Source organism: Ochotona curzoniae, unplaced genomic scaffold, assembly GCF_017591425.1.
Source record: "Ochotona curzoniae isolate NIBS_2020 unplaced genomic scaffold, NIBS_Ocur_1.0 scaffold_4506, whole genome shotgun sequence".
NCBI classification, from domain to species: Eukaryota; Metazoa; Chordata; class Mammalia; order Lagomorpha; family Ochotonidae; genus Ochotona; species Ochotona curzoniae.
In genome coordinates this window covers 940,568-953,954 of record NW_024467119.1, presented here as the reverse complement: position 1 = coordinate 953,954, position 13,387 = coordinate 940,568, and the positions used below count along the sequence as shown (strand labels likewise).

Here is a 13,387-nt window from a genome sequence, read left to right as displayed (position 1 = left end):
GGAGCTGGGGCCCCACGGCCGAATGAAGCCTCCCGTTAAACTCCTGCCTTCTGGCTTTAGCCTGGCCTAGCTCTGGCTGTCACCAGCATGCTGCTCAGGGAAATTAATATTCTCTCTCTCTCTCCTTGCAAACAAATTAAATACAGTAAAAATTGAAAACCACGACAAAATTAGGTCTAGCCAGTCCAAAGTGACCTGTAAGTGCCTTCAATGTGAGTAAAGTTCAGCCCCACACTTGCTTTTAATGAGGAAGCGTATTGGAAACAGACTTCCTAAAAATCCACACACTCACTCGGCCTGGGCAGGGACTGGGAGGTAGGACCCATTTCTGTCCTTGGTTCCACGCCATATTCTAGTGCTGTGTTCTGACGACAAGCCTTCCATATGGACAGAAGTAGGTGGCTGATGCTGCCCACAGAAAGCACATTGGCTATCGCTGCCATGACCCTGGTGACTCATGAACTAACCCTGGACAAGCAAGATGATGTGGGAATCCAACCAGTGTGTGTAGCAGCACACTTTCAGATTCTGGGAAAGACCTCCACATGGTTGGCAAGACTTAGGCCATTGTGCACAGCATTCCAGACCCATTACTAGGCAGCTGGATGAGAAGTGGAGGGAACTGCAGTGTGAGACACAGCTGTCCCTTACAGAGCTGCTTAACTGTTGTGCCCCAGCATTTGCTCTGGAAACTTTGCCTCTCAGACGGGGACACTAAAAGAAATGCGACTATGATTAAAGACACATGTCTATGTGTACATGTTTCCTGAATACTGAACCAGACATGAGTGAATTCGCCCCCCATCTCCACATGCTGTCATCTGGAACACACGCATGTGCCCAGCACACGAGGTCTGCAATGGTCATGGAGAGACACAGCTTTAGTGTCCACCTCTTGCTTCATGCAGCTGTCAAGGATTAGACAGAGTTTAGATTATTATTCCCACCCTTGAAGAGATGAAGAAATTATACCACCGAAGGAATGATGGAATGGGAACACCTTCAAAGTTCAGTGCCCTGTGTCTGCCCATAGGGATGCAGCCTTGCTTGTGTCTCAATCCCTTTGGGGTAATTAGAGCCCTCTGCATCAATACCCCCAAACTGGCTTATGCAATTTAACATTGATTAAGTGCCCACTGCTTTCCCGGTGCCCCACTGGGCACTGTTGACTCATACCTTAGGATGTTAAGACAACCCGGGGAATCCAGCAGGGAAACTATCACCTGGGGTACTAAGACGGGTGTCCTCTTGACACAGTGTGCTCATTTCAGAACAGGCTGAGTACACTCAGAATTGTGTGTTTTGTACAGCTATGAAGGGCATGCCTGTGTCTGTGCCCCCCTTGCCTTCAGAGAGGATGGAAGTTAAGTAGTTGTTGATTGCTGAGATGCTGGCTCAGCAAGCAGCACAGAGCTGTGCCAGGGGGTCTGTCCTAGCCTCCCCCACTCTCCCTTGGAAGCACAAGCACACTTGGGTACACAACTGCTCTGCCACATACAACTGATGAAGCAAGGGCTGGGGCTGAAGGACATTGGGGTCCTAGGGGAACAGAAATCTGAGTCATCGTGCAGCTGACCATCTTCATGGCTTTTTTCATTTATTTGAAAGACAGAAGGTGAGTGAGAGTGAATGAGAGAGACAGAAAGAGAGAGTGTGTGTGTATGTGTGTTAAGGTAATTGTCTTCTACTTGCTGGTGCACTCCCCAAATGGCTGCAACAGTTGGGCTGAGTCAGGTGAAACCCAGAACCAGGAACTGTGTCCAGGTCTCCCACATGGGTGACAGGGGCCCAAGCACTGGGGCCATTCTCTCCTGCTTTCTTGGGGTGTTGGAAGCAAGCTGGATCGGATAACGAGGAGCAAGCTGGATTGGATAACGAGGAGCCAATATACAAATAACACCTATATGGGATAGTGTATTTCAGGCAGTGACCTAATTGTGCCACAATGTCCACCACCATACATCTCTTCTGTATATCATCTAAATATGATTGTATGTATGACCTAAGTGTAACGAATATTTAATCTTTTTTTTTTATTGTTGCTTACATTGTATTATGTAGTACAGTTTTATAGGCGCTGGGGATTCCCCCCACCCCTCCCATATCCCTCCCCCCATGCAGCTTGTCATGTAGCCATGTGTTGTGCAGAGTTCCCTTCATCCTTCAGTGTAAGTTTAATGCCTCTTAAATCGGAATCTAATGCCTCCTGGAGTTCACTTACATGCCTTAATGCTTGAATCTCAGCTTGAATCTTGAATGCTTGAATCTGAATGAGTGTTGTAATATTGCCTGTTTATTTTGTTGTCAGTAAAATCCGGAAAAATATACCCATAGTTTGGCAATAGTCAAAGGAACAGAAGGCTAGAAAGTAGCCCTCCCCAACTGGACTTTATGACTTGGTTAATATTAGGGGAAATATGCTTGCATGTTCTACCCTAAGACAAGTACAATACAATTCTATCAATTACTGGTGGCCCATGTCCAGAAATCTTCATGTCGTGTTAGTAGTAATGCACGTGGGGAGAAACAGAAACACCTGCCCAGGAGGCAGAGGGATATGCGTGAGCAGAGAGGACCATGAGGCGTGCAGCTGGGTGGCGGGGAGCAGGAGCCCCGGATGCTTTGCTTGCCTTTCCATCAAATCTGGGAGCTGGTTTTCAGCCTTTTGGGGAGGAATGCAGGCTTCAAGTGAGGGAGATGGAGGAGGAATATTGGCCAACTTTACAAGTGGCTGTGTGTCTTCAAACAGGGCATTCATCACAACACAGGGTGCACCATTGTGGTGTTGCTCTCCGGCCCAGGGGCCGTACACTCAGGATGTGGTGCAGCTCTGTGCTCCTGACTGGGGATGAGCTGCTGAAACAGGACATTGCTCAGGCCTTTCTGCAAATGGGCAAAGACCTAAATGAATCCTATATCCACTCCTGTACCACGAGGTTCATCTTCTCTCTATACTATTGCTGTGTCATTTGGAACTAACTGCTTCTATGTAGCCTCCTGGGCAGTGATCACCTTACCGTGATGTTCCCTGCAGACATGTAAAACGCTGTCGAGTTAATATCTCTGTTCACAGTTAGCTCTTAAACTCCAATCTTAGAGGCCATGTACTCTGTTCAGTCCTCAGTGCATTCTCAAAGCTGAGGATGAAACCCTCCATTTAGTGGGAGATGTCAGCAAAGAGGCAGGTCAAGTTCAGGCCTGCACGTATTTCATTTCTAAGCAGAGTGTGAAGATGACTGAATGCTGGCCTTCCAGCCGCTGTGTCTCCTCTTGGCAGGTGGCCCAGAGATTGTCCCAGCCACTACTCCCCAGCAGCAAGAAAGCAAAAAAGCCCTCAGTAGCTCATCTCAACAGCATAAGGGCTCTCAGACCAATGCACCATGTCGCCATTCTCTGTCCACCGCTGGAGGCGACAGGAAGGTGCTGCATACTGAGTGACAGGCTGGGACCACAGTGAGCACCCTGGCCTCTCTCTGCCTCCTCAGGCCCTGTCAGTAAGCACCCTGGCTTCCCTCTCTGCCTCCCCAGGCCCTGTCAGTGAGCACCCTGGCCTCTCTCTGCCTCCCCAGGCCCCTGTCAGTGAGCACCCTGGTCCCTCACTTCCCTCCCCAGGCCCCTGTCAGTAAGCACCCTGGTCCCTCACTTCCCTCCTCAGGCCCTGTCAGTGAGCACCCTGGCCTCTCTCTGCCTCCTCAGGCCCCGTGTCAGTGAGCACCCTGGCCTCTCTCTGCCTCCCCAGGCCCCTGTCAGTGAGCACCCTGGTCCCTCACTTCCCTCCCCAGGCCCCTGTCAGTGAGCACCATGGCCTCTCTCTGCCTCCTCAGGCCCTGTCAGTGAGCACCCTGGCCTCTCTCTGCCTCCTCAGGCCCCGTGTCAGTGAGCACCCTGGCCTCTCTCTGCCTCCTCCGGCCCTGTCAGTGAGCACCCTGGCCTCTCTCTGCCTCCTCAGGCCCTGTCAGTGAGCACCCTGGCCTCTCTGCCTCCTCAGGCCCTGTCAGTGAGCACCCTGGCCTCTCTGCCTCCTCAGGGCTCTGTCAGTGAGTACCCTGGCCTCTCTCTGCCTCCTCAGGCCCCGTGTCCTCAGGAGCCACTGGTCCTGATGAAGTACACCCCTTTGCTGTCAGTGTCGCTTCCCTTGCGATTGCTGCAGAACAGCAGGCTCCTCCTCCACTGAGGGCAGCGTGCGTCTGCCTGTTGACTGAATCCTGCCCATCGAACTTCCAGGTGGGCATGATGTCCCTGGTTTTCCATGTTTGAAGTCTAATCTGACTTTTCCTGTTTCCGTTTGAGTTTGCCTAGGAATTGTGTCTAAAATTAAAGTAGATCCGTCCCCATGATTTCCTTTTCCAAACAAACCCCAAGGACAGCACTAGTGGCCCAGGGCAGTAGGCTCTTAGTGAGGGGCGACCACAGGAACTGGAGAGCATGAGCTGGGGGGACACGATGCTGTGTGCACACTCAGGAGCAGTCTCAGATTTGGTCTGTGGCAAGCCAAGATTTGGGATGTTCAAGCTAAATTCTGCACAATTCTCCGCAGAGGCTCCAAACTATATAAATGCCTGAGATTGCCATTTTAATTCATTATATTATATATTTTGATTAATAAGTGCAGTAAAAAAAGATACACGAGAGAAATATAATGTATTTAATGTAAGAAATTACTTCTTGTGTTCTGAGAGCTATAGGTAGGACTCAGAATTACTTGAATCAACTAAACATTATTGAAGTCTTTTTTTTTTTTTAACCAAATACCTGGATGCAATTCCTGCATAGGGATCTATGAGGTTAGTGTGGGAGGTGCATGGTTGGACAGCCCAGAGCCCCTGCAACCAAAGCGGTGAGGAGCTGTCAGACCACGTCTTGTACCTATGCTGTCCTCTGTGGCAGGGCGCCAATGGTCACATGTGCGAGAGGAGGCTGGGGCCTGTTTGAAAGGCCCAAGGGGAAGCTGGAATTGAAATCTGTCATCACAGGGAGTTCATGAATCATTGCCATCGGCCCTCCAGCCTGAGCCTTGTAGGAGGAAAGCCATCAGTCAAGGGGACAGACAGGACAGCTCAAGTAATTAGCAATCAATTCTGAAACGCAAAGTCCCCAAGTCTCATTCATCAGCCATCTACAGGTTCAGCCTCTGAGAAGAGGCCAATAATTGGATCTCATGGCTCTATTGGTCCTTGGCATTGTCCAAGAGAATCCTTCAAGTGTGATCCTAAAAGCTCAGACCCTTGGCTACATTTATATGCCAACTAAAGCGTTCTTAAAGACCTTGTTAGGGCCCGGTGCGGTGGCGCAAGTGGTTAAGGTCCTCACCTTGCACGCCCGGGATCCCATATGGGTGCTGGTTCTATCCTGGCAGCCCCGCTTCCCTTCCAGCTCCCTGCCTGTGGCCCAGGAAAGCAGTTGAGGACGTTGCGCTCACTTGGGGAGTGAATCATCGGACGGAAGATCTTCCTCTCTGTCTCTCCTCTCTGTATATCCATCTTTCCAATAAAAAAAAAAAGTTAAAAAAAAAAGACGTTGTTAAACATTCGGAGTGTATGAAGGATTTAATGTGTAACGTGTGAAATACTGTGGTGGGCTACAGGAACAAAAGATGATGGGTGACACCACCAAGAGATACTGTCATGTTGGCATTAATTTCTCTCTGACAGCCACATGACCAGGAGCCCTAAATCCTACCTATTCCCAGCACAGTAGTCTCCCTGACTTCGGACCTGGCTCTGAGCAGTATATTAATTTCTCACTTTGCCTTAATACACACGATGATTTGTGAAACACATTCAGTGTGTCTGCTTGCTGGGCTAAGTATGTAAGCCCTCAGTATTTTGAGCTCAGCTTGCTGTCAGGTTTGGGCTCCTGGGAACCAGGTCCAGGCAAGTTGAGGGTAAGCTGCTGAAATAAACCTCCCACAGGTCTCCTGATTCATTCCCTTACACCTGACTTTGCATCACAAAACAAGGGTGGAAGGTGGCTTAGGCAGGGCCAGCTGTCACCCTATATTACCCCACACCATTACCTTCCTGCCATCTCCACACTGCTTAAAGGCTTGGCCTCCTTGTTAGAATGTACCTCTGACAGCCCAGCTGTCAGTCATGCCAGCCTCTTCGCACCACCGCTGAGGTGAAAACTGCTCGCACACAAGACAGGAGGAAGAATGCAAATGGCCTGCCTGGGCACTAAGGGATATTCCAGCAGGCTGCCCCTGCACATGCCCCAGTCTGTAACAAGGAATTGCAAAGCTTCAGCAGTCTCTGAGCAATGTGCCAGGCTAGGCCTGCCTTCTTCCTGGTAAAGGACAACTGCAGCATCTCTGATGCAGCCTCGGGGTGAAGAGGAAAGACTGCCATGGATCTGCTGCTAGAGAAGCATGCAGCACTACAGTTGACAGTCTGTGTGCACGCTGGCAATCTCCTCCCAGGTGGCGCTCTCAGAGCCCCTGCTGCTGTCCAGCTTTCTTGCACTTTTGGGGTATGAAGGTCCCAGACTCAACAACATCTTGTCCCTTCCAGATAATCCTAAAGCAGGCAAATGTTCCAGCAGATTCTCTGTGATGAGAGCATCACTGCCTCCCATGTGCATCTGCTCATGCTTGGGGAGGGTCACAGCCGTGGCTGTGGAGCCCCAGTGTGCATCACTCATAGATGGCAGCTCGTCCTGCAGGCATGGGCGTCCACGCTCACATGGGCAGTGGCTCCTGCTCCACCTTGCAGTCTCAGACAAGGCTCCTTTCCAGGCTTGCTTGGAAGGGTCACAGTGGTCACTCAGCCTCACTGTGGTCAGCAGCTTGTTTGTCAGCAGTCCCTTGTCCTGTGTTCATTTCCCACCTGAATGTCTACCTTAAGGCCCAAGACCACAATGCCAGTGACCCTGTACATTTCCTGCATCACCACACAACAGGAAGGATGGCACCGTAGAAGTATTTACTTATCTTGTTTTGCAGCCAGAAGACCTTGAGACATTCCTCTGCAAAGCCAGGATTACTTATTCCCACTCCCACAGGGCTCTCTGCAGGGCTCCAGCTGCCCTCCCACATCCTGCCTGCTCCGGAATCACAGCTTAGGGCCCACGGTGTGCGACACCTGCCTGAAAAGGCCTCCTTGAGCCAGAAATACCTGGCGAGGGCAGCCTGGCTGCAACTGCCTCAGGCCCTGGCATGATGGGTCCGAAAATGAGACCATCCTCCCCTGGCCTTTGTCTGGACCTCTGTACAGGCTCAATGCACCCTCCCAGCCCTGGACACATGGGCACCAGGAAGGAAGACACCTCCCTGTCCTGGGCACATGAGTACCCAAAAGAAACCTTGCCTGGCCTGCGCACACAGACACCTGGTCTAGTAGGTGCCTTTAAGAGTAACAGCCAGGCCACAGGGCATGGTCACTGACAGGCCCTTCCAATGGGAAATGGGGTTCACTAAAGGCTCTGGCTGCACCCCCCATGTCTATCAAGAGAAGCAATGTCATTTTCCTTGCATCTGATATTAGCTTGAATACAGATCAAAGCACTGACACAGAGAGGACCCTGTTTGTATGCATGTGTGTGTATGTGTGTGTGTTTGTGGTGCAGATGAATTCATGACTATGTTGCACGCTGCCTGAAACACCCAATGCTTGAATTAAGGCAGTCCACTCTAATCAATGGCACCTCATTGTTTTTAGGTCAGGCACCCTTAATCAACAAAAAATTTTGGAATTGTTAGGAAATTCTTCAGGTAGGACACTGAGGATGGCCATGGGAGCAGGACTCCTGTTGGGTGTTGCTAGAGACCGCCTAGCCCAAGGGCAGTCAGCAGAACTCACCCAAGGAGGGTCTGAAACAGGCTCGGAGTGATGCCCTCACATGGACACAAAGAACCTGACTGCTTTTCCAGCCTGCGCCCCCTGTCCTGGTCTGCTGGCTGTGGCCTAAACCGGATGCTTTGTCTTGCAGTGGTGAACTGTTCTGACCCTGGCTTTGTGGATAATGCCGTGCGTCACGGGCCACGCAGCTTCCCAGAAAGCTTCCAGTATGGTGCGGGAGTGCTGTACCACTGCAAGAAAGGGTTCTACCTGCTGGGGTCATCTGCCCTGACCTGCACAGCAAGTGGCTTGTGGGACCGCTCTCTTCCCAAGTGCCTGGGTGAGTGGGCATCGTCTTGGTGTGTCCATGCCACAGGGGTCCTGAGGGAGCAGGGCAGAACACGTTATGCTTGTCATAGCTTCAGAAAAGGGGCCAGGTTTTAATGTTCCTTGTCTCTCCAGTTGCCAATTATGTTAGTTCTTAAGGACCAAAAAGCACCCAATGCAGCTCAGGTTCACTTTAAGGGGAAAATGAACCCCAAAGTGCTCACAGACCTGGCCTCTGGGAAGAGTGGACCCACTCCTCAGGATGCCATTTACAGCAGGTTATCTGTCTGTGCTTATTGCTGAGTAGCTGGTACTGCTGGGGACATGCTTTGTGTGGTCTCTGGTCCCAGGTTCAGAACCATGGGAGAAGAGTTGGCAGTTTGACTTGTGTCAAGTGACCTAACAGCATCCATCGTCAGCAGGACGCAGAGTTCTGGAGGCCCACATGGGTCTCATGAGAATCTCAGGTGCAGCCAGGGGTGACATTATGCTGAAAGACATAGTGCCCCCTGGTGCATTGCTAGCAAACAGAGACGGGATGCTGGGCTGTGAACCCGAGGGGCTTTCCACGGCACACCAAAGCACAGGTGATCAGACTTCAGGAGACTCATCCTTTTCAGACCTTGTCTGAATTGGAGGATCAGGTGTTCATTGCTTTGGCCTGTTGAAAATCAAGCAAAGGCTGTGAGCCATCCTTGAAATCCAAACTTCGGCTTCTTCTACACATTCCATGTTGATGAAGCAAGTGGACCATGAGGCCTGCATTGGAGGACCGAGTGGACGATGCACATGTGTGGTGCTCATCCAGCTGACCTTTTCCCAGGGGAGCCTAGGGGGAGTGCAGGTCCACAATTATCAGTTTGGATTTCCCCCATGGCTCCTGACCATCTACAGGGAAACTTGTCTCCAATTCTCCCTTTAACGATGGAATTGACTTCCCTGGAGAAGGACAAGTAGCAGACACGTGTGTGAGCACCTCGCTTCCACATCAGCTTTTCTAACACTTTTCCTTGAGGTCATCCCCAGCCTCTGAGACAGTCGCATTGTAAAGATGCTGACACCCTTCGGCTGCACCCACAGCTGCAGCTTTATGCTGTGTTTGTGTGTCACAACATTGCAGACTTAGGCAAGTATTGTGAAATGCCCAGGTCAGTGGGGAGGGAAAGGGGATGGGAGAAGCCCTGTACCTACAGAACTGTGAGAGAAAGTAAGAGTATACACAGGCCCTGATGGGCTGAGCGTGTCCAGAAGCCATCCTCACCCACGCTGCCTTCCCACGCGGATGCAGAGTGCTGGGAGACGCTCGATTGTGTCATTGTTTAACTGATGGTTTTCTTTTTCTCTTCCATTTTGCCTGCCAGTGGTCATTTCCCCACTGCATCTCTGATTCAGTCTGATGCGCTCCTCTGTGTAGACGGAATGTGCTAGGCAAACAGGAATGTCAGTGTGTGACACGCAGGAAAGGCGAATGGGACCCAGGGGTACATGGCACTCTCCGGTCACTGGTGACCCTAGGCAGTACCTACAGGCCATCTAGTTGATGGTCTGTGACCGCTCCATCATTAGCCTCAGTCCAGCATTAACAGAAAGTTGGTGCTTGTGGGAAAAGAGGGAGGGGTGTATTGTGCCAGAAGTGCATCACAGAATGTGCCATTTTAAGGGATGTTTATATACAAACTGGAACCTGACTCAGGATAATTTTAAGGAACTGGATGGAAATACTGGGAGTATTTTATCATCTGATTGGGGGAGGAAAGAAAGAACTTGGTCATTTTTTACTTACACAATTTAGACAGCTACTTGTTCAGAAAGAAATTGCTAGAACGATCCTCATAGACACATTGATTGAAGACAAAGTGAGTTTGACAGTGTGTGACTGTGCTGCTGCCTGAAGAAATGGTGTGGATGCTTTGGGAGGGTCCTTGAAATGCCGACCATTTGGGACCAGTGAAGCATGCATGGAATCACTGAGACTGTGTGACTTCCTCCTGGAGATCACGTGGGTATGTTCCTACCTTCAGCAGGGCCTGCGTTAAGATCTGGTAAGCAGCTTACTGTCTGGCCTCTCCTCTGCCTTGTAACTGAGCGCTGGAGGACTGGCACAAGCTGACGGGCAGTGTTTGTGGACTGTCCTGGGGCACCTGCACTGAAATCTGGGCCATGGCGACACTGTGCTCACTTACCTCTGTGTGTTGTACCTTCTTTAAGCCATATCATGTGGACACCCAGGAGTCCCAGCTAATGCTGTGCTGATTGGAGAACGGTTCACCTATGGGGCCACGGTTCACTACACGTGCAACGGGGACCACAGCCTCGTGGGCAACAGCACCCGGGTTTGTCAGGAGGACAGTCACTGGAGCGGGGCCCTGCCCCACTGCACAGGTGAGGCTTGCTGCCAACACAGTTGCCCATCACTTCCCTCCCCCGTGGCCAGGGACGCATGTCCCTGCCTCTCCTGGCTCAAGTGCCCAGATTGGTACTGTATTGTTCTCTGCTTCCTCTCAGTTCCTCCACATTTTGTGCTCATAGGGATTCATTTCAGTGCATTAGCACTTCTGGACATGGCTGTGTATAGTCTCCGCTCTCATTTGCCTCCTGGTCCAGCTCACCTCCTCTCCCCTGCCACTGCACACCCCTGCTCCTGCTTTCCCTGCCACTACCCACTCCAGCTCTCCAGGAACAACCATGTATTCGCCTATGCTGCTGCCAGAAGTTTAACATTTACTCTCACAATGGCAGTTCAATAGGCCAAATTCATTAGCAACACAAGAACAATGTCTTTTGTTCTTGTACTTTTGGCTCGTCCTAAAGAAAGCCTGCTTGTCCACTGGCCAGAATTCCATACAACTGACACCATGTTAAATATTTTGTACAGTGTTTTTTTCTCTTTTTTTAAGCTCAGCAACTTGTGTCAAGGTTAACACAGCTGTGCATGGCAACTCGTGTTCATTTCCACAGGGAACAATCCTGGATTTTGTGGTGACCCAGGGACCCCAGCCCATGGATCTCGGCTTGGAGATGAGTTTAAGACCAAGAGTCTCCTCCGCTTCTCCTGTGAGGTGGGCTACCAGCTGAGGGGCTCTGCCGAGCGAACGTGCCTGGGCAACGGGTCATGGTCAGGACTGCAGCCTGTGTGTGAGGGTGAGTAGCTTGCACTCAGGATTGTCCCAGAGAAGCTAGCGCTGTGGAACGTATTATGAACATGGCTGGGAAAGCTCCACAGCAATGCCAGAGGTGTGTCCAATATGTACAATTAAACCTGACCCTGGACACACCTCAAGAGTGCGCCATTGCCATCATGGCTTGGTACTAGGAGAGACTCTGCTGGCAGGGTCAGTTACATATGTGTTTGATACATATGAAACACTTTTTATGTAATTTGGTCAACTTCATAAACTCACACAATATTAGAACAAGAAATATAAATCAAGGCTCCTCAAGCTTCAAGTGTTTCTTGTCTTACCATAATTTTTTCTCTCTCCTAGTTTGTAACATGTTTGATAAGTAGAAAGCAGCATGTATATATTCAATATTATATATTATCTTCATAGAACTCCAGATATGAAGAAGCAATCCTGTATATGCATATATGTATGTGAGTTTATGCAATATGAACTTGCCAGTGCCTACATATGTTACCAAATATATGTGTGTATATTGATTCTCATTTACAGTCAAGATTATATTGGATTTATATATGTGGTTCATGCATATTATGTACAAATGCACATGTATGCATAGACATACAGGCGAGAATGCAAATGATATGAATATATACAGAAATAAACATATGTCACAATGTGTATAGGATATGTATAAATATGCCTACATGTGTGATAACATATATCCACCTTTGCATGGGCACACACATGTACAATGTATGCAACACACATGGGTACATGGGAACCCCCTATTGGATCATGCCTGTGGCACACACACAAGCATGTGCATAAACACTTGATGATACATGAGCAGGTCTCACTCTGAATTGTAAAGACTAGGCCCTAAGTAAACCAAATATGATGAACTACTACCAGACAGTGGCACTCGGAACTATGAATTACAGGATTACCTTTTTCTAGTTGCCTAAAGCATTTAACAATAAAGGAGTAGAATTATTTTACTCAAATTCTAACTTTTATGTTTTATACCTGTTTTTTGAGATATGATTACAATTACAATTTTCATGATAGGAGACTATACTGCCCAGCACTGGGGTTTTTCTATTCCACAATAAGTATCTTCAATGAGTAGTCTTATTTTTATAAACACATGGCATGTTCCTTGAGAAGATGCCATTGCTTCTACAGCAAAACAGCCAAAAGGCACAACCTGAATCTTGTAATGAAGAGGCAGCAGAAAAATTGAGCATTCCACATCAAACTCACTGCCTGTACACACACAGACAGGCCAAGGTCTGAGTGACTCTGAGATGCCAAGGCTCTGATCCAGTCAGTCCGTGGCCTTACGTTAGGTCCTGCCCTGGGCCAAAGGCAGTCATTCATGACATTGTTGGAGGCTGGAAATAGCACAGATGTCTTTAGAGCAGGTGGTGATGTTCTGTTCATCTTCCTCAAGTGAAGAAGGTCATGAGTGAGTGTCAGTGTCCGATTCCAGGGTCTACTGATGATGTTATAGTTACGTAAGAGAATGCCTTGACTGGCAGAAATCACATTGAGATATGTAACTGTGAAGGGCCAAATTGTCTACAATGTATTTGCAAATATTTTAGAAAATGCATGCATGTTAAGAGAGGATGGGATAGAGAGAAAGAGAGAGGGGGAGAGAAATGGGAACATAGAAACAATTGTTTTTTATTGATACTTTACTTGTTTATTTGATAGCCAGAGTCACAGAGAGAGAAAGAGATGGAGAGTCATCCATCTGCTGGTTCACTTCCCATATGGTTGTAACGGCCAGGGAAGGTCCAAGTGTAAACCAGGAGTTTCAAGAGTGGCAGGTGCCCAAGGACATGGGCACCTTGTGTTGCTGTCCCAGGGGCATTGTTAGGCAGCCAGAAGATGTGGAATAGCTGGAACCCAAGCTGGGATCAGTGTGGGATGCTGGCATCACAGGTTGTAACAATACTCACTGTGTTACAGTGTCAGACCCTCCCTCTCCTTTTAACTCTCCCTTTCAAGAAAATAAATAAATCTTTTAACAAAAGTGTCAGGAAAATTTGCAGTGCTGATAATATTTTTCCAATATGCTGTGCCACACAGAACTGGGCATGTTCACACTACATTGCACAATACTAAGACCTTGCAAAGTTGGGCAAGCACTTT

General features: G+C 49.1%; 1 protein-coding gene across 1 annotated transcript in view; it reads left to right on the top strand.

Annotated features, from left to right (window-relative positions):
* CSMD1 (CUB and Sushi multiple domains 1) overlaps positions 1-13,387 on the top strand; it is a 1,316,379-nt gene that overhangs the window by 1,277,734 nt on the left and 25,258 nt on the right. Inside the window, exons 55-57 of the mRNA XM_040967079.1 lie at positions 7,927-8,115; positions 10,311-10,484; positions 11,061-11,243. Of these exons, the coding sequence (XP_040823013.1) occupies positions 7,927-8,115; positions 10,311-10,484; positions 11,061-11,243 (546 nt within the window). The remainder of the gene's footprint in view (positions 1-7,926; positions 8,116-10,310; positions 10,485-11,060; positions 11,244-13,387) is intronic.